General features: G+C 40.9%; 2 protein-coding genes across 3 annotated transcripts in view; both read left to right on the top strand.

Moving 5' to 3' along the window:
• Window positions 1–21,104, top strand: part of zmiz2 (zinc finger, MIZ-type containing 2) — a 58,581-nt gene extending 37,477 nt beyond the window's left edge. For both annotated transcript variants that reach the window (XM_079805000.1, XM_079805001.1), the window contains exons 3-19: window positions 1,239–1,353; window positions 5,213–5,406; window positions 5,873–6,056; window positions 6,632–6,853; window positions 7,628–7,822; window positions 8,453–8,551; window positions 8,780–8,945; window positions 9,905–10,046; window positions 10,131–10,341; window positions 10,456–10,561; window positions 11,069–11,226; window positions 11,313–11,380; window positions 11,892–11,960; window positions 12,413–12,657; window positions 12,827–12,996; window positions 14,850–15,062; window positions 18,897–21,104. In XM_079805000.1, coding sequence (XP_079661126.1) covers window positions 1,239–1,353; window positions 5,213–5,406; window positions 5,873–6,056; window positions 6,632–6,853; window positions 7,628–7,822; window positions 8,453–8,551; window positions 8,780–8,945; window positions 9,905–10,046; window positions 10,131–10,341; window positions 10,456–10,561; window positions 11,069–11,226; window positions 11,313–11,380; window positions 11,892–11,960; window positions 12,413–12,657; window positions 12,827–12,996; window positions 14,850–15,062; window positions 18,897–19,004 — 2,665 coding nt within the window. In that variant the 3' untranslated portion in view covers window positions 19,005–21,104. The remainder of the gene's footprint in view (window positions 1–1,238; window positions 1,354–5,212; window positions 5,407–5,872; window positions 6,057–6,631; window positions 6,854–7,627; window positions 7,823–8,452; window positions 8,552–8,779; window positions 8,946–9,904; window positions 10,047–10,130; window positions 10,342–10,455; window positions 10,562–11,068; window positions 11,227–11,312; window positions 11,381–11,891; window positions 11,961–12,412; window positions 12,658–12,826; window positions 12,997–14,849; window positions 15,063–18,896) is intronic.
• A 23-nt stretch (window positions 21,105–21,127) lies between these two features.
• Window positions 21,128–25,838, top strand: ppiab (peptidylprolyl isomerase Ab (cyclophilin A)). Its single transcript, XM_079805071.1, has 5 exons — window positions 21,128–21,807; window positions 24,977–25,007; window positions 25,097–25,185; window positions 25,260–25,432; window positions 25,520–25,838. Exons 1-5 carry the CDS (start codon window positions 21,739–21,741, stop codon window positions 25,650–25,652), a joined length of 495 nt encoding a protein of 164 aa, XP_079661197.1. The 5' UTR covers window positions 21,128–21,738; the 3' UTR covers window positions 25,653–25,838.
• The last annotated feature ends 222 nt before the right edge of the window (window positions 25,839–26,060 follow it).

Genomic DNA, 26,060 nt, shown 5'->3' on the forward strand with positions numbered 1-26,060 from the left:
ACTGTCACTTTTAGTCAATTTAATCCATCCTTGATGATTAAAAGTATTACATTTACTGGCCCCAAACTTTTGAATGGTAGTGTGTATGTTTTGATTCGGTTTTGATTTACAATGACAAAGATGCATTTGGCTTCTTGGATGAGCTTATAATGATGATATATAATGATGATAAAACTATTATAAGAAGTTGTTTGTTTGAAGATGCATCACTGATGTTTAGTTGCTATGATTAGTTAATATGATTCATGTATGCCACATGCATTAGTGAGCGTTATAGTGTCGTTTGCATGTTATGGCTTGACCATTGTTACAGGTCATAAGACAAGTTTCCAGCCTACTCTTGCTTTATCTCATATAGAATGTTCCTATCCTTTTTGTCCTTATTGGACTTATTGGGCACATTCCTATCCATCAAGACCTTTTTTTTTTTTAGTTTGTAAGCACCCCTAAAATGCATGTTTAGGTGCAGGTTCTGTTAGAGCCATACGTGTGCACATTTTTCCCCTTTAATGTATGGGTAGACTAGACACCATATTTAATTTGACATCAATTAAAAAGAGGCTTTGAAGGGTAGATTGCACAGCCTCAACATCTTAAATCATGTCTGGTTTTTTACAAGCTTTTCAGAATGTTTGTTTTTAAAGATGTACATAACCGTACAGCTGATTGAACATTCATCCCTCGCAGCCTCGATGTAATTCAAGTCAAAGCAAATATGGCGTCGACTCTAACTAAGGTACGCTTCTCTGTTCTAATCAGCGTGTGATGTAGTTTGGCTAATTATGGAAAGATAGCGAGCGATTATTGAGAGCGATCTGGTTTGATCCAGTTACACAGAAAACAGTAGATACACACACACTTACACTCTCACCCCCTCTCCCTTGGCATCGTTACTCTTTCCTGTCTCTAAGTGACTGTGGAGTCGCCATGGAAACATTGTGCCGAGTACCTCCAGAGCATGTGGCTGTGGCACGTCTGAAGTCGCAGAAAGATCGTCTCTCTCTCTCTCTCTCTCTTTCTTTCTTTCTTTCTTTCTTTCTTTCTTTCTTTCTCTCACACACACTTCACACCATATGCTGATATCATACCAGGACAAAAGATGTAGATGTAATATAATGTGGATCTGGCTGTGGATAATACAAGGCAGATCAGTGAAAAGTGAATTAAGAGCATTTTATAGAGGAAGCACTCAGATGCATTAATAACTCTGGTGTCTGTGTGTTTCTCTCGCCCCGCAGTGACGCCTCTTACCCATATGATCCTGTCCCCTGGCAGCAAGGCCCCAATCAGCCTGCCGGCTCCCTCTCTGTGGTAACCACAGTGTGGGGGGTAACCAATCCTTCACCCAGCCAGGTAAGAAGGAGCCTCTGCCGTGATGACATCACCAGCTTGTTTACCTCAAAGCAAAGAAAGCACTGCATGTTCCTGGGATGTCCAAGTCATGTCTGCTTCTCAAACAAAACATTATTTCATTTGAATCTTGTTGTTATCCATTAACTTCTTAACCCGCACCGGTTCGTGGACGGGGGGGGTTGACGGAAGTGGGGGGGTGTGTACTTTTATTTACTTTTGTTTTATACAAAATATTCAATCAACTATCACAAACTATGCATCATTTGAAAGCTAAAACACTCAAGATTCATGTTCTGAACTTGTTTTTGCAATAAATACACCAGAGAGGAAAGGGTTAAATGAAACGCTAAAGGACCGTCCATGTAAACATTAGCATAATATCAGCGTTACTCATCTTTCATCTCCTGTCGTTCAGATCAGATCGGACGAATCCAATAAACACCCGCATACATCTGTGTAAGAGTCCATTCTTCAAAATGCATCCCACTTTTTAATCCAAAACAACGAAAAAATAGGGAAAAAACTAAAAATCCTCCGTTGTTTGCAAGAGAGTTTTGAGTTAGCGTGATCAATCATGTCCATTTTCAATGAAATATCGATTCTATTCCGTGTCTGGCAAACTCCCCCTGCTAGAATAGCTTCTCCCACGTATTTTAAACCCTCCCCCGTCTCTCTCCTTCAATCAGAGACTCTTCTGGGATGCATCATATAGAGGAAGTGCCTTACAGGCTTGGTGAGCTGTCAATCATTGCGCCCATGGTTTTCGTTGGATAAAGGCACTCGGTGCCCAGCCAATGCCTTTTCAACAAAGGTTTGATTGATGGACTTAGTAACCAATCAAAAGGCATTATCTTGCGCAGTTTGCGTAAGTAGGCTTTGGTGAATACTGTTTGCGCGCTGGCTGCACGTTCTCCATGGCGCAACTGCAGTGGAGCGCGCTGTCTGTCACTGACGCTTCCCATCAGCTAAATTAGTTTTTTACACTTTGTAATCTCTGTAAATAGTTGCTTTAGTTTTTCAGTAACTGTTTATCCATTATAATTAGTAGTATATTGCAGTTTATTGCAGATTTATTTGAATGAAAAACTACTCTTTACAATAGCAAATGTTCTGAAATAAATGGCCTTTTTGAAATGACGCCTAGACTTTTCTTGACATAAAAGCTCACAGAAGCTACATTACTGAGAGAATCATCCTCATATTTGAATCATGACATGATTAGACATTCAGTTTTATATTTAAGTTATTTTCAGGCTCTTAACATTAAATTATAATATTTTTTTCCCTAAGTGAAAACAAAAAACAAAAAACGTGAGTCACTTACATGTATATTTACATGTATATTACTCTGTTCCCATATTACTTTGAGTTATTATGACTCTTGGGTAGCAATATTTCAAGTGTCTAGTTTAAAATAAGACCAGGTTTATGAATATAGACCATAGGGTTTAAGAGCTGCAGACATTTTCATTTGGGTATATCGTTTTCAAAAAATTCCACAAAAATGGGGCGCTTGTTAAGAGGTTAATCAGCATTCAGAGTTGTTGTTGTTTAATTGAGAAATACTCATTAATGCTTATATAACTATAGTAATTAATAAATGTTAAATTCTTTTTATAGTTAAGTTTATATTTTGTAAGAATTAATGAATAATTCAAAAATATATATTATTAATACATATAAATAACATAACTCATTCACTCCCTGAATCAAAACATCATCTCTTTTGGTCTTGTCCAATTAATACTGATACCAGTGAAATTTCACAATTTTAAAACCTCAGCAATAACTAATATGTTTTTGAACACACTGTTTATATTTAAAATAAAGTTATAAGATAAGTTTTATATATATATAATCTCTATCAAGACCTCATATCTCCAAAAACACTACTTTTCAGGAAATGGAAAAAACGCTGTATTTATATATAAAAAATAAATAAAAAATTAACTGCGTTCGTTGTCAAAGTTGATATTGTGGCTTTATGTACTGTATGGTCAGACACTTGCATGTGGCATCAGATTAGGGCTGGGCGATATATCGCATGACATTGTTAAGCGCATCTCGTCAGTAAAGCCGGTTCCTTGATTAGTAGTAAATCGCCATCACCTGCTTTCAGATGGAGCGGCATTTACTATACAGAGCCGTAGTTCACTGACAAGCTGAGCCATATCGCATTAATTATCACGGACGTATCGCCTGCAATAATTAATGCGATATGACTCTGCTTGTAAGTGAACTACGGCTCTGTATAGTTAATGCGGCTCCATCTGAAAGCAGGTGATGGCGATTTACTACTAATCAAGGAACCGGCTTTACTGACGAGATGCGCTTAACAATGTCATGCGATATATCGCCCAGCCCTACATCAGATTATTAACATGTTTCCAAAATCAAGCTCAAATGGAGTTAAAGGTTTGATCACCAAATTTCAGACATAAGTGTTTTGTCCATAATTAAGATTTGCATTAACTTACAGGTTATAAAGTTTACTGTAGGTATGTGGGTGCTCATTTTTCTCCAAAATCTCATATTATTAAAGGTAAAGTTCTATACACAGGCTATTTGAGTGTGATTCAATGACAAATGCTAGACTAAGACACTCTTCTCCGCTCCTCAAATACATTAGTCTTTATATATATATATATTAGTGTTTGTGGAGTAAAGAAAACACTGTACTTTATTTAAATATCCTGTTCTTTATTTACCCTTGCATTGCAAACAAGCAGAGATGGTACAAATTCACAGTAGAGGCGGCGGGTGGAGTTATGAGGTTTGACGGTTCCAATTAGAGTTAAAGGAACATGCCGACTTTTTGGGACTTTAGCTTATTCACCGTATCCCCCAGAGTTAGATAAGTCCATACATACCATTCTCATCTCCATGCGTGCCATAACTCTGTCTGACGCACCCAGCGCTAGCCTAGCTTAGCACAAAGACTGGAGGTAAACGGCTCCATCTAGCCTACTGCTCAATAAGTCACAAAACGCCAACATTTTCCTATTTACATGTTGTGATGTGTTTATGATATTACGCAGCGCCTGAAAATAGGCATAACCAACGTGACAACCTGCTTGCACAGAGAGCGTGCTGGGGACTATTTTCAGGCGCTGCGTAATATCATTGTGCCGCTGCACCCATGATATGGCACAAAGTTCCTTGATTATTACGCAGGAATGAGAGTATAGTTCCTAGCCATATCGGCCTAGAAAATCGCTTTTCATTTTCCATCGGCCTTAGTACACGATGTAACTATACACATCACAACATGTAAATAGGAAAATGTTGGCGTTATTTTGTCTCTTATTGAGCAGTAGGCTAGCTGGAGCCATTTACCTCCAGTCTTTGTGCTAAGCTAGGCTAGCGGTGGGTGTGTCAGACAGAGTTATGGCACGCACTGAGATGAGAATGGTATGTATGGACTTATCTAACTCTGGGGTATACGATGAAGAAGCTAAAGTCCCAAAAAGTCAGTGTGTGTTCCTTTAAGTTAGTAGTTAAGAGGTTTAGTCACCAAGCTCTTTTTAATATTTTCATTTGTTAAATATTTGCAAAACCCAGTCTGATGTAAAGGGTGATCAATAGCAATGATTTAAGGAAAAAAAATTTAATATGGAGAATGGAAACATGGAGATACAGGGTTTCCACCCGAAAGAGACAATATTATATAATAATAATTATATATATATATATATATATATATATATATATATATATATATATATATATATATATATATATATATATATATATATATATATATATATATATATATATATATATATATATATATATATATATATATATATATATATATATATATATATATATATATAAAAATTCCTCTTGTTTTTGCCAGGTTTTTGGTGCTCCCATGGGTCCAGGCGGAAACTCAGCCGGTGGTCACATGATGCCTGGCAACAGCCCGGGAATGAACTCCCCTCAGTTTATGAGCCAGCAGGGCTACCCCGAGCCCAACAAGGGCTACATGCAGCAGGGCATGTACGGCCGGCCCAGCGGGGGATACCCATCCGGGCCTGGATATGGCGGCAGGTGAGGAAAAGCTTGAGCGAGAAAGCAAATATTGTCCATGCGGTCTGCGTTTATGAGTGCCTGTGTGATTGTGTGGCTGTATTTAGACTCTGCTCCTCGTGGGAGTTGCATGACGTCAGGCAGCTGGCGGACGTCACCACAGTGGGGGATGTGTGTGCGCTGTAATGTCCCACCCCTGCGCTGACTCACAGAAACACACACACACACACACACACACACACACACGGTTGCGTCCCTTAAGATCAATTTGCATCGCAATAAATCTTTTGAATCACTGACTCGGAGCAGTTAGCATCCCCCTTGGCTCGCCAGACCATTCACGGAACACCTTGCTGCCACGACAACGTGAATTATCAGCTCCACTTACGGCACCTTCTGCAAATATGCCGGGTCACATTATTGAGCATTTTATAACATGAATGGGAACCACTTCATAACCTGTTTGTCTTCTGTCTATCCTCTTTAGTTACCCCAATAACGGAGGGGGTTCCCTCGGGATGCCACCCCATGGAGTCCGCCCGCCCACCGACTTCACCCAAGCGGCCGCTGCTGCTGCTGTGGCCGCAGCCGCTGCCACGGCGACAGCCACCGCCACGGCAACAGTCGCCGCGATACAGGAGAAGCAAAACCAGGAGCTGAACTACGGGCCTGTAAGCGACCTAACTTGTTTGTGTTCACATTATGTGCGGTTGACCTTTGTTGAGGAGTGCACTAAAGGGAAGGTCATTGAAATGGATCTCGACATGCTTAAATGTTTTGGAAATAAATCGTGTCCCCTTGTTTAATATCTCCGTTTTTCTCATGCTGTTAACCTGATTGCCGATAATTTTTTTGTGGTAAATGCTTTGCACTCCACTTCAGCAATCTTGTGTGACACACAGTAACCTCAAGTTTCATTGCGCTCAAATCACCCCCTGCTGGACGAATGCAGATAAACGAGCCCTGATTCCAAAAACATGGCTTTAATTATTGCAACAAAAAAAGGCAAAGTATTTTCCCCTCATTTTTCCAACAGATTTCACATGCCGCCTGTCTGCCTGGGTTTAGACGGCAGACATCACGGCCACACAGGACTTTGATTGTTTACGGTGGTGACCTAGTTGCCGTTTCCCTTTCATGCCCAGGGCCTGACGGCCATAAGTCACGGCAGCAGGCACGTCTCCAGCCATTGTTACCCGACGCTGGTTCTGATGGGTGTGGATCTCTGTGTTGTTTTTCTCTGCAGATGGGTGGTGCTTCCTCTTACAACACCCAGTTCCTGTCGCACTCTGGACCCCGTGGCCCGCCCGGCATGGCCCCCTCCGGAATGGTCGGCTCCAGACCCCCTTCCATGGGACCCATGTACGCACAGCAGGGCCAGAGGTTGCCCCAGCATCCCGTCTACCCAGGAGGCCAGCAGGGTCCTCCACGCCACCAGCAAGGCTTGAAACGCCCCTACAACTCCGATGTGAGTGGAGACTCGCTGTTCACCGACTTGACCTTTCAGATGTGACAGTACCTCTGTTCCAAAACCTAGAGAGCTAGACGGCTTATAAGACACCATAGACATGGGGGTGGCCAGGCAGGGGCAAGCAATCAGTCTGGGGTGGCACAGAAATGTTCATTATTCAAACATAAAAGAATGAATTCGACTATAAAGTTCTAGACTGTTTTGGTGCTTATAATTAGTTGCATAATTTATCCATTTCCATTTGTACTATGCCAACTAATGCAAAATGGTGGCTGTCTTCGAGTAAAAATGAACAGGAATTGCATTTATTTGTGCATTAGATTACAGAATAAAAAAAATGACATTTAATTCATACCTTATATTGTGAGCTCGCATAGCAGTATATGCATTTGAGGGCGACGTTTATAAATGTGAAGCATATATAACAAAAACTTGCAATTTTTGAAGTTTTTGCGACCTTGTTTGATTTTCACCTCGCATTGAGGCGAAGATTGTGTGCGCCTGAAAAGTCTCCCATGTGTTGTGGTCGTAAAGCTGTTCTGTCTAAATTAACTCAATTCTTCTCAAGATAAAAAAGACCGAAAAGGCAATAGTGAACGATGTGGCCAAGCTTCGGTCAGTGTTGGCCACGGCCACCCCTAGCTCCATCCCTGAATATTGCAAACTAATGTTAAAGACATCTAACATATAAAACCTAATTTAAAAATCTAAAAATATGAGCATAGTGCTGACAACTTGCTTCTATCCTGGAATGACTGTTGTACTTTTCAGGGATTTCCGGGTCAGCAGTACGGTCCCAGTATGGGAGCTGGGGGCCCGTACCCAGGCCAACCCATGCAGTACCATGGTCCCGGGCCGCAGCGGTCCGCTCCTTCCCCGTCTTACCCAACCCACCGAATGCCCCTCCAGCAACCTAATATGGGCCAGTATCCTGCAGGACCAGGAAACCCCAGCCAATACTACAAGGTACAAAGATCATCAGTATTATTGCTCATACATACAGTTAGTATTTGAAAAAAAAGCCCTGCTACGGATAAGCAAGACACTTTAAATCAAGGTGCTTATAGCCTGTTAGCAACCAAACTAGTAACCAAATTTAGGTACTTTCTGAAATTGTAGTCATATTTTTTTCAGTTTGAAAGCTATCAGAAAGCTTTCACTTGCAAATTGCAACACATTTCAGGCTGCAAGTGGTATCATGTTTCCCAAAGAACAGGTTCCTTTTGTCCGTATTAGTGACAAACAAGCTGCCATTTTTAGAGAAACACACTGGCATTTGATACTGACGAATACGGCAGTGAACTTTAAAGAGGCAACTAGTCGTGAAAAGATTTTTTGGTAGTACCAGTGAAAGACGAACCAACCTAGGTGGTTTAAATTCCATGCTGGGTTTGGAATTACAGTATTAGATTATCAGCATTGTCATATCCCTGTAGTGTGCATGCTTAGGGTCTGTTCCAAAACCTAGTGTGCTTTGCAATGCTAATTTCCAATGAATGCATTGCGTTGAGCTCTCTAAAACTATGCTTAACCGGGGGTTGGGTTGACTCACTCTGTTTTAAGTCTGATGTTGAAAGAGTTGTGTTTGCTTAACAGGCGGACCAGTTTAACGGACAGGGCAACAGCCACAACAGCCTGTCCTCGGGAGTGACGGGAGCTGGGTACAACACCTTCAGCCAGGCCACTGTCAACGGGGTTGGTGTCCTCTCTTTCATGCATGTGTGTTTGGTGAAACGTGAGTCGTTAGGAGCTGCCTGTTAATATTTCACCATTTCGTGAGCACCACGATCGGACTTCGGCACACAGGGTCCAAACTCCACACAGCTGAATCTGTTTTGCAGAGTATCGGTTATGAAAATCTGACTGTAAAGATAATTTGGCCGCAGATTGTAATGCCTGCACACGTGACGTTTTTTTTCCCAGCCCGGACGTGCGATGCCAGGATATCCCAGCTCTCCTCTCCCAGGAAACCCCACTCCTCCCATGACCCCCGGCAGTTCGATACCGTATATGTCCCCCGGTCAAGACGTCAAATCGCCCTTCCTCCATGACGTCAAACCTAATATCAACTCTTTGCAGCCCCCTACAGGTAACACACGGCACTTCTTGTAAGCCAACACCCCTCCTCTTATCTCTGGAATCCGTGTTTATAATTCTCTGTGATATAAATGGAAACATTAAATGCTTATCACATGGGGAAAAGTTTTTTTTCCCTCTTTATCACTTGAAGAAATTAACTAAACATATTTGCTCAACATTACTGGTTTTATTGTGAACTATTTATCGCTGTATGTTGTTACTGAAAAAACCGTCACATTACCAAAGCACATTTTCTCAAATTAATGCTCCCTCACATAAGACGACAACTCTGTTTTATGCCACATAATTGTGTTATGTTAGTGTTATTTATATACAATTATAATATATATATATATATATATATATATATATATATATATATATATATATATATATATATATATATATATATATATATATATATATATATATATATATATAGTAATTTAAGTGCTTTTGTCATTTTTACTCTGTATTTTTAGCTTTAATTTATTTTTATTGTATTCGTATTCATTTTATTACTTTAAAAGTTAGTTGCCAAGGCTACATTTCTTTAAAAATAAATCAGTTAAAGATTTTGAATAGTTTTCATTTGTTAACAATGACAGCACTGCTTCTTGATGACCTCCATCTTGAGATCACATCTAGTACTAGTATCCTCATCTCAGTAACCCCCAGTTGCTATCTGTTGGGGAATAAAAAATGGACTGAAATGTGGTATCATGACATTGTTTACTTTACAAGATAGAGCTGTGTCAGCAAAACATTTGATCATCCAGAGAAATATAAAAGAAAATTGTCATTTTTAACATTTAAGCAATTATAGCATTTACTAACTTTAGGCTACATCTAGAAGTTTCTGGAATTTTTTGCTGTCTCTCTCCCAAGGTGTCTGTTTCTTGCCATATGAGATAGGATTAAAAGGCATGTGGCACCTCTGTAACTGAATCTCTGCTCTTCTGTCCATAGGAAACCCCAGTGATGACCTGCGTCTGACCTTCCCTGTACGGGATGGGGTGGTGTTGGAGCCCTTTAGATTGGAGCACAACCTGGCCGTCAGCAACCACGTCTTCCAGCTGCGAGACTCTGTGTATAAGACACTTATGATGAGGTCAGCGTGCAACATCTCTCCCTTGAGTGTTTAATGTGGCGGTGTTTATTCAGTGTTTAATCTTGCCCATCATGTGTTTAACAGGCCTGACCTGGAGCTGCAATTTAAGTGCTACCACCACGAAGACCGGCAGATGAACACCAACTGGCCGGCGTCGGTGCAGGTGAGCGTCAACGCCACGCCTCTCACAATTGAGCGCGGGGACAACAAGACCTCCCACAAACCCCTCTACCTGAAGCAAGTGTGCCAGCCAGGGCGCAACACCATCCAGATAACGGTCACAGCCTGCTGCTGTGTAAGTACAAAGATCCACATCGTACATTTTCTTCTAGTTAATTACAAACAGCCCGACTAACAAGTGTATTATATGGGTCAGTGTTCATTTCCTGTTTCTTTTTTCCCCCCATAGTCTCATCTGTTCGTGCTGCAGCTGGTTCACAGGCCGTCTGTGCGCTCTGTGCTTCAGGGTCTGATGAAGAAGAGGCTCCTGCCAGCAGAGCACTGTGTCACTAAGAGTGAGTGAACGCCACGATCTTCTGCACACACTCTAAAATCCGTAAGATTGAGGGCAGTAAGATATATTTTTAAGTATTTTTTAAAATACTTTAATTCAGCAAGGACACACTGAATTGATCAAAGTGACAATGAAGCCCCATTATTGTTACAAAAGATTTCTATTTGTCTCTTCATCATCAAAGAATAAAATGTATCACTTTTCCACAAAAATATGAAGTAGCGCAACTGTTGTCAACATTGATGATAATTATAAGAAATGTTTCATGAGCAGCAAATCAGCATATTAGAATGATTTCTGAAGGATCATGTGACACTGAAAACATGATGCTGAATTCAGCTTTGCTCACAGGAATAAATTACATTTTAAAATGTATTACAATAGAAAACTGTTATTTTCAATTGTATTGTTTCACAATATTAAATTTTTTTTGTATTTTTGATACAATATTTTGGCCAATCCCAAACTTTTGTATATGACAACTCATCCTTCTCATCTTCTTCCCCAGTTAAGAGGAACTTCAGTAGCGGAACCATCCCAGGAACTCCCGGGCTTAACGGCGAGGACGGCGTGGAACAGACGGCCATCAAGGTCTCGCTCAAGTGTCCGATCACCTTCCGGCGCATCCAGCTTCCTGCCAGGGGCCACGACTGCAGACATATACAGGTGAGGAGGGACGCCAACTTAAGTTTAAATCACATGACACCATAAAGCGAGTTTCTGTGGTAAATAACGTCTTTGTTTGTCCATAGTGCTTTGACCTGGAATCCTACCTGCAGCTCAACTGTGAGAGAGGAACTTGGCGTTGTCCTGTGTGCAAGTAAGAACCTTCTTCTCCTCTTGCTGTTTATCTTCATTCCATGTTTGTTATTTTAAAACTTAGAAAATGATTAGGGATGCACAATATATCCATACTGTAGCAGTTGTCTGCCGATTATTACAGAATTTCAGGCATTGTGCATAATTATTTTCTTTTTTTTACATTTTGATCACCTTTGTCATCACACAACACTCACTTAAAGTTATGAAAAACTCTAAATTTAATAACAGTGCTAAATGTAATCTTTAACAAATCTCAGAATGAATATCCACACTATATATTACGTTTGGATGCCTAAATTTACTAAACATTAATTTTATTAGTTTGTTTTATTTTTAATTTATGTAGACAAAATAGCATAGAATTTTTAACAAATATGTATTAATATTATTGTATTAATAATGATATTAGAACATTATTTTTATGAATATTATTTTTAGCATCCCATGGGTTCACATGGTTTTAAGCTGGCATATTTGTACAGTTTAACAAACTCTTTTGTTCCTTGCAGTAAAACAGCTCTTCTGGAGGGACTAGAAGTGGACCAGTACATGTTGGGCATTCTGATCTACATCCAAAAGTAAGTTTCTTTGCAATAATGTAACCTCTTTAGCATCTAAACTCTCATTGGACAATACAGATATCCTAAATTATACTACTATCAGTTATAATCTGCCAGTCCGTGGACCGTACATGGACTGTTCGCTCACCATATGACACAAAATTGGCAAGAGCTGGGTGAAATAGGCCTATCCCGTGTGATTGGCTGGCATCTACCCAATTTCCCAGAATCAGAGTGCACAAATTCCCAGGCTGTTTTAATAAGCATTTCCAAGGAAGAACCGGTTGCCGCATTTTCCAAAATTAGCCGCATGACGATCACAAGTATTGTCCAGTTTGCACTCTTTGAGTTGTGGTCCATCAGAGGTGGTCAGACATCCCCTTCCTGTCTAAGTTTAAACTAATCTTGGCATAAATAAGTTGCAGTGTGTTCTGTATTTTTAGTTTTACCTTCTTTCTCCTTGTGTTTAGTTCGGACTATGAGGAGATCACCATTGATCCGGTGTGCAGCTGGAAGCCAGTCCCGGTGAAACCAGACCTGCATATTAAAGAGGACCCAGACGGCCCTGCCCTGAAACGCTGTCGCACCCTGAGCCCTAGTCATATGATCTTGCCTAGCGTCATGGAGATGATTGCAGCTTTGGGCCCGGCCTCCTCGCCCTACCAGTCTCTGCCACAAGGTGGCAGCAGCAGCACGCCTGATTATCCCAGCCAAGGTAGTTGTCACATCTGATTGTAAAGGCCTCATAGGGACCATTTATGTGTATATAAAAAATTTTCAGTTAGCATTTTATTATTGAATACTCTGCTTTGGAGTCGTAATAGATTTGGATGAAGTGCATTTTGACCTCCAGTTGATTTGATTTATTGTTGCACATCTTTCAGGTGGCTCAGGATACTCTAACCAACCAGGCTTTTCGGACTTTCCCAATGCTCCCGGCACACCAACCCTTGGGGAGTTTTCCTCCGGGCCGCCCCCACTGTCCTACCAGGCTGACCTGCCGAGTGGGCTCCTTACCCCTGAAAAACCTGTGGGACACCCGATGTCAGGACAGGTGGGCTTTCCTGTTAATACAATTTTACCACGAGGGATTGATTAAGTCTGTCTATCCTTCTATCTGTCTATGTGTTTATCTGTCTGTCTATTCGTCTGTCTATCCTCCTGTCTGTCTGTTTATCTGTCTGTCTATTAGTCTGTCTGTCTGTCTGTCTATCTATTTATCCATCTGTCCATCTGTTAGAGGTCGACCGATTGATTGTTTTTTGCCGATTAATCGGCACCGATAACTGATTACTGGAACAATCAGTTATCGGCCAAAAACCCTACCGTTAGTTTTTTTTCGGGTTGCGTCCGTTGCTGGAACGGCTGAGAAGGGTCCGCTGTCATTATACAGTACAAGAGCGGCCTCTAGAGGCGAAATAAACTATCACTGACGCTTCGTGGAGTTTGTTTTGACACGCGAGAGTGCGCGCTGCACAGAGCGGGACACTTCAGATGCAGATTTAAAGCATAGACAACAAAATGGTATGTATACAGTACACTACACTACATATTTCATTTCATTATAAATTTGTTGACTAGATGCTGCATTAATAGAGAAAGAACAGCAGTATGTTTGCTGTCGAGGCTGAGAGGACTCTAACATTAGTAGTACCTCAAACAGTTCAAACAATACAGGCTCAAATGTTTAATGTCATGATTGTTACCATCTGTTTGCATTAGTCTAGCTAGTGACGTGAGAAAGCAAATTGATGTTCATGCAGCTGACAGAAACAAATCAGAAATGCATCCAATTTCCGTTCTTTTTTTATCATCACTGTAAAACACATTTTGCTATTTTGATTAGATAATCAAGTGTTCTAAAACTGAAGCAAATAACGTGTACATACAATATACATATGGATCTATTTTCAATGCTATGGCCTTTTTGTCTATATTTAAAGATGGCCATCTTTAAGCATGACTGTTTGGATTTATATGAAATGGTAACACTTTACAATAAGTCCATTTTGTAACATTAAGGTTAATAAATGCTGAAGAAGTATTGTTCATTGTTAGATCATTCATTTCAACATTTACTAATACATTTTCTGTTATAAATAATCTGTTAACATTAGTTAATGCACTATGAACTAACATGAATGATCATGGTATAATCAATACATTAATATTTACATTTATGTATTTGTCATTTAATAAGTGCAGTACATTTTCATGGTTCAGCTATTTTTTGTAGTGTAGTTCAGCACTAGTTTACTCGGATTTTGTTTTTCATTCAGTATCTATTAAAAAAAATATCGGTTGGTTAATCGGTTATCGGCCAATTCGGTCCAACCTAGTTATCTATATATCGGTAAAATACACTATCGGTCGACCTCTACCATCTATCCATCTGGCTGCCCATCTATATGTTTATCTATCTATCTATCTATCTATCTATCTATCTATCTATCTATCTATCTATCTATCTATCTATCTATCTATCTATCTATCTATCTATCTATCTATCTATCTATCGCCTTTCTATCTATATGCCTATCTATCCATCTGTTTATCTGTCTGTCACCAATTAGCTTGCAGATTTAAGCATTATCATGTAGATCCATAAATTAATTTGACTATACAACTTGAAATAGCATGGCTAGTTTGCTGCATGTATTGTGCTGAATGGATACCCAAATGTCTTTTCCTGGCATCTTGGTTTCTGTCATCCACGTATGTCACTTGCATATAAGAGCTATTCAAACAGCTCGTACAGCATTCCTGTCTGTCACTCGCAGCTGCTGCTTTTCCCACCCCGTCACACACGCTCCAAACGAAGCACAAGACACTTCAAATTACTGTGCAGTGCGTTCCAGCTTCACTGACCGTCTCTTTTTCTCTTTACACTTTCCCTGCTGAATAAAGATGACCCACTCTAGTCGCATGGACCCTTCCCACAATCCCCTTCAACAGCAGCAGCAACAGCAGCATCAAGCTCTCCATGGTAACTCCAACATGGGTGGCCCCGGTGGACCCATGCACTCCCGCAACTCCTCCCAGAATCCCCGGATGCACACAGACAGCTTTGGGCTGGGGGGCCCCGGGGGACCTGGCGACGTTCCAGAGCCGCCCCTTGATGTAAGTCGGAATAAATCATCTATTCCAGATCAAACATCTATTCCAGATTTTTGGCCGTTTGAATTAGAGGTCTGCTGAGAGTCTCAATCAAGCGCTCAGTCCCGCAGCATTTTACTCCGTGTACACCCACTACCAATTTATAATGGTTTCCTTGCCAACCGCTCATGCTTAATTTAGGTCCCGTTTCTGCAATTCATCATGTTTAAAACTTTTGGATAATGGTCATCCCCACATCTGCTTTGGGATGCATGTTTATTTATTAACTGTTTTGGATAATGGCATTTTGGACAGTTACAAAGTATTTTTTACTTTGTTACAGGACTTAAGCACATTTTTCAAGTATCTGTACTGCAGTATTTTTATTTTAAGAAACGTTTACTTTTGACTCCACTACATTCTAAAGCATAATATCATACTTTTTACTCCACTACAATTCCTAAAAAAACCATCAACATGAAGAAATCCGATTTGTGAACGCGCTGATTCTTGAGCCTGTTAAATCGGTTCGCCAATCGCACCAAACGATTCATTCGCGAATCGGACTGATCCAATTGCAGCTGTTCTCGAGTCGAGTCGAATGACCCATTCAGAGCGAGTCTCCAGTTAACTGAATTCACAAGTCTGACTGAAAATTTGCCAAGAACCGGGAGATTCTTGGAACTTGAGTGCAAGCGCGACCAGTGGTGCGAATAGTAAGTTACACCTGCCGAATTTTAGGATTGATAAGATACTATTATTTAAGTCACAACTGTCAGCAGTTTGTCAACAAAATCTGCTGTAAATGGACGAGTTGTTTAAAGGCAGCCCACTGTAATGTTTGAACGCGGACATCTCCACATCACCATCTCAACAGGGTTGGTTTTAGCTAAAAAAAAAACAACCCCAAACATAATATTAAAATAACGCAAATGAATGCCCATGCATCTTCCCCGCTGCCATAGCAGATCAAATTATATAAAACTAGTATATTTGCATAGTGTTCTTCAAATTTGATACATTCGCTGTGTGACAACTGTTTTTATATTCTTTGTTAGCATATATTTAGTTTTTCCATATTTTGAAGTACTATGCTATATTCCCCCACCCCAAATTTGTTTGCACACATGAAGAAGCCTATCAGTGACCTAAATTGATATTTTAATACATTTAATGTCTTGATTTGTGTATGACAAGTTTTAGTAGTAAAATAAAACGTTAATTTTCAGACCAATACATGTGTATCTGCATCCACTAATCTTCCATACTGACGAGTGCTGGCTACTTGACGATTCATAATGATGTCACACCCAGCAATTCCCCCTCCCTCAGGGATTTTGAGCAGTAGGATTATATTTAAAATATGTAATATAAAATAAATATGAAAGTATACAGGTATATACAAAATAAACCTCTGTCTGTACTTTTTCATTTAAAAAATGAATTGCATTAAAAGTCAAGTACTTGTTTACTTTTACTCAAGTAAGATTGAAAAAAGATTTGTGTACTTCATCCACCACTGGTTTCAACTGCCAATAACACTTTCCTACTCTTAAGGTGTGGTCACGATTACCATTGCTCAGTGAAATTCCATGGGTGACATGCCAAGTTCAGTCATGAAACTCTCACATGCCGCTGATTGGCTGTCTCGTCAGTGGTTCAGAACCCAATCAATCACTTCTTACAGTTTACAGTTGCCGGGCCAACTAGACGGAGCTCGGTTTGCTCGCTATGCCTATAGCCCCTCTCCACCCCAGCACCACTTGTCTAGATCTGCTACTGGGGTCTCTTATCTTGCAGCAGCATTTTATTATAATACACTCTTGGCTTTAGCAGAGTCTCAGCAGCAGTGTAACAGATCGAATCTGCCAAAACCAAACCTACACCTACAAACTACTACTGAAATCCACTCATTGCATTAGGAATCAGAGTTTTGGAAGTGACTTCTACACTATTGACAATAGACAATGGACCTGATTTTGCCTGCAAAATTTTGCTGAATTTATGCTAATGTGACGTCACCTTTAAAGGGGCGGTCACGCTAAACTTTACACTTTAGTAAAACAAATGCTGGAGAGCCAACACGCAAGCTCATGCAAAGAAGTTTTGCATTTCGGCACTCCAAAGTTCATGTTTAGTGAACTCTGACCTGCGAATTCAGATCGCATGAAGATGTGTGACCAATGAAAGATTGATAAGTCACTGCGTGACCTCATGGCTGAATCCGAACACATTTTTGCAGTAAATTTGCAGTTACTATTATTTGTTATATTTGAATTTTTATAAAAAAGACGCCACAGGTACCCCTTTTCCACCAGAATGAACCAGATGCTAGTTCAGAGCCAGAGCTAGTCCCAGTTCATAGTTGGTTCGACTGAGGAGCCTTCTAAGAACTGTTTGCTTATCCACATGCTGAGAGCCACAACAGACCCAGGTCTTACGTCACTGTATACGTCTCATCTTTCTCAGCAACGCTAGTGAGGCAGCGGGAAACACACACACACCAGGCTTGTTCGAGATGCATCGGCGCTGCGCAGACCGATCCAAGTATGATATTAAAAAAAACGCATGAGTGAATCAAAAGCATAAGGAGTCGTATGCCGACTCGACATTTGGTCATACGGCGATCGGTGTCTGCACTGCACCGCAGCGAACAAGCCTTCCATCAACAATGCAAACGTTGCGTTACTATTGATGCACATGGCTTCACGATCCTACATCGGCATCAAAACATAACGAAAACACAGTGAATCCATGCATTCATGCAGTTCGCCGTAATTTGTATAGATGGAGATTACAAACGAGCAGCAGCTGTTAGCTCCATTAGCTGCTATTTCAACAATGGTGGATCTCAAGTTTGTGTTCGTCTTGTTGACCCCGCCCCCAGCGCCTGACGTAATCGGTTCTTACTTCTAGCCCAGCAATGTTTTGGTGCTACTTAAGAACCACTTTTCCTGGATCGGAGCTGGTGCTTTGGGTGTGGAAACACAAAGAACCGATTTGAAACTAGGCTCTGGCTCCAAACTAGCACTAGCACTGCCTTGCTGGAAAAGGGGTAAGAGTGGGATGTCATATCAGTGTCCGTAGAAAATGAACCTGCTCAAAGTCTAGTGTGACCATTTTTATATCATTCCACAGATTTCCCTCCAAAATCAGTGCAAAAAAAAAATCCATCCGTGCCTACTGATTACTTCACTGATTCAGATTTTCAATTAATTCATTGCTGCAAACGGTTTCATTAAAGGGTTACTTCAGTGATTTAGCATTAAGCTTTTTATCAGTAGAAACCCGGTAGTATATTCGAATTATGGTACTTTTCCCCCTCATATCCCCCTGAGACGAGAGAATTATGTATTTTATTTCTGGAAAAAATCCTCTGATGGCGCCAATATCGTCATTTTGCACCATCGGAGGATTTTTGACCAGAGGCTAGAGACTACAGGAGCTAGTTCTGCATGTTTTCAACCCGCCCACAGGGGAGGAATCTCATCTCGCAGAATGTAAATGCGCACGGCCGCTGCCGCTCGGCTCGGGCATTCATAACGGAGCGGTGAATTAAAAATAATTTCACATTTCTACTACATAAATTACAGTTTAAATACACATTCATCTTTCCCAGCGCTGAAGTGTCTCTTTAAGTATGTGTTATTGAAAAATAACAACCCATTTCTGCATTCAAATCAGAAAATTTGAATCTAATTTAATCCTGTGATAATGCAGATCTCTATTTTTGACTAGTTTATCTGTAAATATCTCTGAATGTTTATTAATGTCTTGAAAAGCCAACCATGTTGTATGTATCATTATGACCATAAACGGAGAGTTTCTTAACCCCGGACTTCCCTTTTTGTTTTCCAGCTTCTCCCAGAGCTGACAAACCCAGATGAGCTGCTGTCCTACTTGGGTCCTCCCGACCTTCCCAACAACAGTAACGATGACCTGCTCTCTCTGTTCGAGAGCAACTGAGCCCCTTTTCCCTGTCATTCATCAGCCGCGCATCGCCGTCCAACAGACAGCCTCCCTAATCCCGCACACTCCCGGCTCGTCGAGGGGAGGTTTGGGGAAGCGTAACAGATATCTGATTGCGTCTTTGCACTGTTTCCTCCTGAGACTGGAATGCAGTGACTCATGGGAAGGTGCAACGAAGATCTTTATTTCCTTTTTTTTTTCTCCTGTGACAATGTTATTGTTCGTCTGCTTCTCTGAACTCTGTCGAGATTTTATTGTGAATTTCAGTTAGAAGAGTTCCTGTTCTCTCGAATCATTTGTAGAAAGACGCCTCATCTCACGTCAGACTCGTGTGGTGTAAATGACATTGTATGTGTGTGTGTGTGTGTGTGTGTGTGTGTGTGTGTGTGTGTGTGGAGGGGTGGGAGGGGTCAGGTCATTGTTTGTTTTTCATTGCAGCTCCTGTTTTAAATCTAAATTAGATGAGGGACTAACTTCAGTGCTGATCTAAAGTACTACACGGGGAAAGCCAAAGTGTCTCACTTCTGTTGTAACTTGAAAAACAAACACGGCTAAACCTAATTCTCTTAATAAACAGGCAGGCAAACGGGTTTTATTTCATTTTTTTCCTCCCAAAGATGACCACAAAGCTAGCTCCACATGGTTTTAAACCACAAATGACTTAATCTTAAACGTACTTCACGTAGCCTTTTTTCCTTTTAAACGTGCTAATAGAGGCAATCACAACGTGTCAGACCTTAAACAGTAGCATTAAAGAAGTGCACTATTACATTTTGCACACCACGTGTTTGCCTACACACGAAGGAAATTGAAGGCAAAGAATCAGTCATCTTTTGTGACGCCCACACGAATACACACACGCACACCTCAAGCCACACTGTTTGTGTGTTTTGGCACAAACTAAGACTAATTTTATGCCACACCCTGCTCTCTGTTTTCGTCTGTCTCGTTAACCCCCCCCCCCCCCCCCCAACCCCTCTGTGTTCTTTTTAAAAACGGTCTTCCTCCTCTGTGGATTTTAAGGCCACGAGGTCTGTGGATTTCTACCATTACAAGAAAGGACTAGTGTCCCTGATCATCGTTGGCTCAAATCACACCCTCACTTGCAGACGCATTTCACTCGCCCTTAAATATGCAAGTTTGGGCTGTTATTTGGTAGAAAACAAGTTTTCTTGGTCAACGAAATGTGTGAAACCAGACAGAGCACAAGCAGCCCAGTAGCACCTTGTAGACAGGTTACACAGAACACACAAATGCACATGAGGAGTCACAACCGGGCGTTTTTTGGACAAATACCTTCCCCTAGTGAGATTTTGCTTGGACAAATCTGGGTGGGTGGGAGCGTCACAACAGGAAATGGACTAATGTTTATAGCCGCACTCATAATCGAGGAGGAAAACATTGGGATTCATGTGAAATATGTACAGATATAGTATTATTATTGTCGCAGATGTGAACTTTCTCTTAACCCCATATGGAAAAAAGAACATTTGAAACACTATGACAAGAGCTCATGTCAGACATGCGCTTCATTCCCCCCCGTTTTCCATTCAGCGCTCGCTTTCTCGGCAGAGAAACCGTGGAGGGGAGATGAGTCTGCTGTCGATTCCTGTCTTGTCTGATTTTATTATTTATCATCGCTCTTTGGGCACCGTTAGCAAAGTGCAGTTTGTATATTAACAATACAGGGAGCATCATGAGTCAACGGATGTGCTTTTGTTCTTTTTTCGTTTGTTTGAAGTCATTTGTGTATCATACAATTTTATCTTTGATTATATAATAATTGTTATTATAATTATAAAGATAATTGATGGGCCTGTATGCATCTCTCTTCTGTGTTAACTAGCAGAGTTTATGAATTTGTTAGAAAGAGAAGAAAAAAAATGAATTCATCAAAATCTGTGACCATAATCATGAAAAACTGAGAAACCAGCATCACTTGTTGATCAAACTGTTCAAAAAAAATGTTTGACTGTCATGTGTTGGTGGATCATCAAGTTCTATCAATTGAATTAAACATGTACAATTGAAATCGATTTGTTTTTCTAAAGATGTGAAATATTTCCATTATGTTTTATAAGTAAAGACTTAAGCCCCATTGCGTTTCATTGGCTTTATTTGGAGAGAGCAGCACCGCATTGTGTCAAGACGCGGGAACGCCGCTCAGGGGGTGTGTCCGTAAGACGGGCGTTCTGAGGGGAAAAGAAAACTTTTGTGACTCGGTTCGCTTTATATCTTACCGTGGCACGTTGAAACATCACTTGAGTTCGCATAAATGTAGAAAAAAATTTAATGTAATATTCAAAACATTCGTTGTTCGTGATACAAGCATGTGCAGTAATGGCGAATTCAGCCGTTGGCCACCGCCCTCGCGCCATGACAGTTCGCCGGTACACGCCCACGACATTTCCTCGTTGCTCATTGGATGGGACGCAGTAACGTCATTTCTACCTACTCTAACGGGCCAATGAGGATGTCAATCAAACGCTCCCCCTCTGATCTTTGCGTTCGAGCGCTGCGCTAATTTATTCACCCGCAGCGCCTCTGATTGGATAACGCGCCCGTCATTCAGCGGTTCCACGGCTTCATAGGTTCCAATTGAAAAAAAAGGTCTGCTAGCTGCTTCTATATATCCCGTTATCGCACGCATCCTACTTCCCGATGAGCTGCGGCATTTTGTAGGATTCACTCGGTGACCAGCTGCTAATACAAATTGATTTTGTTTGTCATCATGGCCAACCCCAAAGTTTTTTTTGATATCACCATCGATGGAAGGTCTGCCGGGAGGATTGAAATGGAGGTAGGTTACGAATAATGATAGAATAGTCTATATGCATCACGTCGTCTTTTTAAAGCTAACAATTTCCTTAAAAAATCGTGAGTGTTATCTAAACAAATCATCTTTGACTTGAAACGGGCGGATGGGGAAGCAGTTTTTATCCCGCGCCGGACTGCAACAATGTTTGTATTTTGCGCTAAACAGGCGCTTCGGTGTTGCCGGCTGTGATTGACATGGAAATCTGATTTCTGATGCTTACAAATGACATGTAGAAAACGAGTTGTGCTGCTGTCATTGACAGGAGACTGACAGCTAAGCGCACATGGCGCAGTTTTCGCTGATTACAGTCGCAGTGTTGCGCTGCACGCGGGGTTTTTTTTTTTTTTTTTTACGCAGACGCCATTTTCACCCTTTTTTCAAAACCCAAGACGCCATTTTGAAAAGGGAGGGGTGAATGCTGGAGTTCACCAGGACCGAATATTTACATTTAATTATAATGACGCATTGAATTCCCAGGCTTGATTAATAAGCGATTGCTATATGTTTTTGATCACCTCTGGAAGTGATGCTGCAGAAATGGTAATCAAAGCGCAGTATCTGTTACGCGCGCGCGCTCTCGATAGTACCAGAGAAATGCGGAAGTCATGGAGTTTTATTTTTAACCTGCTCCGGTTCTTTCAACGTCTTTGTCCGTTACAGTTACGGTCTAACAAACGCGTCACTACCTTCATACTTCAACCGCAACAAGAAATAGCAAAGCCTCCTTTGATATTTTCTTATCAAGATGCTCAGTATTTGATTTGCTATGATTTCAATTGTTGCCGTTGATTATCCGTTAATTATTAATGTTGCAATAAAAGAAAGCTTATGGTTTAAAGGTGCATCTTCGTCATGCATAATGGAAAAGTACGTATTTTAAATGCGAAATGCAGACAAAACATACTGGAAAGAAGTTTGTTTTACACGTAAATATACTGATATGTATAGCTCACAAATTATATCAAGTGAGCTGCAAAAAATATTTGATAATACGCATCCATTTATATTCACACACGTACACGTTCACCCTAAAATGAAAATTGTCATCTACTTTCCCTCAAATTGTGGCAAACCTGTATAAGCATCTTCTGCTGAACATATGATATTTTAAAGAGTGTCGGGGTTGATGCTCCCAATTGACGTACTTGGTAGGGGGAAAAAAATACTATGGAAGTAGGGCTGCCACTAACAACTATTTTTATATCTATTGACTAATTTGTCGATTAATTTACCACAATCATTCAAAAATTGTACTTAAAAACATTTAATTTAACTTGCAACGTTGGCCTTCAGTAGTGTAATCTAAAAAAGTATAAATGCAATCAAGCCCTTGACAAAATGTACAACTAAGAGTAAAAAGGTACAAATTTGTAAAACGACATAACAAAAAGATGAATTTCAGCAAATTCTTTTAACATGGAATAGAGTTGTCACAATACCAAAATTATGACTTCGATACGATACCAGACTAAAATGCCTCAATACCGATACTGAATCGATACCATGGCAAAAAAACTGTAAAAGTAATTGAATAATATGACAGAACTTACTATTCATTGTTTTAGGGTTAAAAACCCCCCCCTAAAAACTCACTTGGCCGGCATGTTCCTGCCCTGCTTCACACAGAATATTAGGTCCGGCCCTTTAAAGGGTTAGTTCACCCAAAAATGAAAATTCTGTCATTAATTACTCACCCTCATGTCGTTGGACACCCGTAAGACCTCCGTTCATATTCGGAACACAAATGAAGATATTTTTGTTGAAAGCTGATGGCTGAGAAAGGCTTCAGATAGGCCTCCATTGGCATTCAGTACATTTACACTCCCAAGACCCAGAAAAGGCACTTAAAACGTCGTTACAAAGTCCATCTCACCACAGTGACTCTACAATAATTTTATGATGCGACGACAATAGTTTTTGTGCACAAAAAAAAAAAATCAAAACACCTTTATCCGACTTGTTCTTGTCTTCCGTGTGTGCCTCCACGACGCATGCGCGAGAATATGACGTAGATCCGGCATTCGGACACATGACCCAGAAGCGATTTGTTTACAAGCAGAGGAAGACCACGTGTCTAAGCTGTTGGATTCTACATTGATCGTGCTTTAGGTCTCGGCGTAGTTCTCAAAATGGGACTAAAGTGTGCATTTCATGGATTCCCGAACCCCGGCGCTACGTCATATTCTCGCGCATGCGTCGTGGAGGCACACACGGAAGACAATAACAAGTTGGATAAAGTCTGGATAAAGTAGTTTGTGCGCAAAAAAAAAAAAAATCATTGTCGTCGCATCGTAAAATTATTGTAGAGTCACTGTGGTGAGATGGACTTTGTAACAACGTTTTAAGTGCCTTTTCTGGGTCTTGGGAGTGTAAATGTACTGAATGCCAATGGAGGCCTATCTGAAGCCTTTCTCAGCCATCAGCTTTCAACAAAAATATCTTCATTTGTGTTCCGAATATGAACGGAGGTCTTACGGGTGTCCAACGACATGAGGGTGAGTAATTAATGACAGAATTTTCATTTTTGGGTGAACTAACCCTTTAAGAGCTGCACGGACCAAATTCATTGTAACACCCGATTTCTCATTCAACTCTGTATACGTTCACTAAAGTCATATCCGACTGCGTTTACCCGAATACTCGCCAGGACGTGCTTTTTTTTTACATATTTTTTTTACCATTTAAACCCAATAATCCGCAAAACTGCCGTCGCGATCCGTCCGAGTGAAAGGCGTGTGCGCGGCTGCGCACGTCCCGGCACTTGAACGGTGGAAGCAGATCTCACACACACGTCCTCACTCCTGCTGTCACACATCGACGCAAATTAAGAAATACTGCTCTTATTAGAGTGCTGTCATTTTTAAAGGACCGGTACTAATACAATTTCATATCGTACCCAATTTACCCAAATTAACAGCGTCGATCGCATCGACCAATCGCGACAGACCTATATGGAAGTCAATGGGGATTACCGACATTCTTTAAAATATAATCTTTTGCGTTCAGCAGAACAAGCTTATACAGGTTTAGCACAAGTTGAGGTGGAGTAGATGACAGAATTTAAATTTTAGGGTGAACTATCCCTTTAAGTAGTAAGCTTGGACATCAGCTTAATTTCTATTTCTTGTTTTTCCCCTTCTTATTTAAATAGCTGAGAGCTGATGTTGTACCCAAGACTGCTGGTGAGCATTTTTCCACCTTAAATGTGTTTCTTATAAATAATAGTACGCTGACATCTTCTCATTATACGTGAATGTCTTTATCTACACAGAGAACTTCCGTGCTTTGTGCACTGGTGAGAAAGGTTTTGGCTACAAGGGCTCTGGCTTCCACCGCATCATCCCGAAGTTCATGTGCCAGGTAAGCTCTGAACCCTGTGATGTGGTCGGATGTGGTTGACATCACACTGATGTCGTGCTCTCATGGTCACGCAGGGTGGCGACTTCACCAACCATAACGGAACCGGTGGAAAGTCCATCTACGGCAACAAGTTTGCAGATGAGAACTTCACCCTGAAGCATGGAGGGAAGGGAACCCTGTCCATGGCCAACGCCGGATCGAACACCAACGGATCCCAGTTCTTCATCTGCACCGCTGATACCGCTTGGTAAAGCGCTTCTGTGTGACTATAACATAAGTGCTTTTGTATCTCTATTTGATGTTGGTGCTAAAAGTATGGTTTCTCCATGAACAGGCTCGATGGCAAGCACGTTGTTTTCGGGAAAGTGGTGGAGGGATTGGATGTGGTGGACGCCATGGAGGCTAAAGGATGCAGCAGCGGGAAATGCTCTGCCAAGGTTGTGATCGCTGATTGTGGCCAGCTTTAATCGTCGCTTACACCTCCTTCCCAGCCCAACCATGCACATTCCTTACTATAGAGATTTCTTTTTTTTATTGCCATTCCTGAATGAGATGCTTATTCCATGTGTCATGGTCCTGTTTTATGTATTCCAACAGTCCCCAGGACTTAATTTGTTAAACATGGATTAAAGATGGATCAAGATTCCTTTCAACAGGTTTTTGTATTCTTTCTTTCCTTGGAACGGACAGCTCAGTTCATCTGTTACTGAGGAAATCTTTCATTTCTCATTGTGCTGTTGTGTTCTTGTAATATACAAGTCATTCATAAGGAGCCCATTAAAGTCTGTTTTGCTTCCCAAAATGGCAGCCTGCTGCCGCGGTTCCTTTTGTTGACCAGCAGGTGGCGCCCTGCTCACTTTACTAGTGCAGTGGGT

This window comes from Gobio gobio (assembly GCF_949357685.1).
Source record: "Gobio gobio genome assembly, chromosome: 22".
Classification (NCBI taxonomy): Eukaryota; Metazoa; Chordata; class Actinopteri; order Cypriniformes; family Gobionidae; genus Gobio; species Gobio gobio.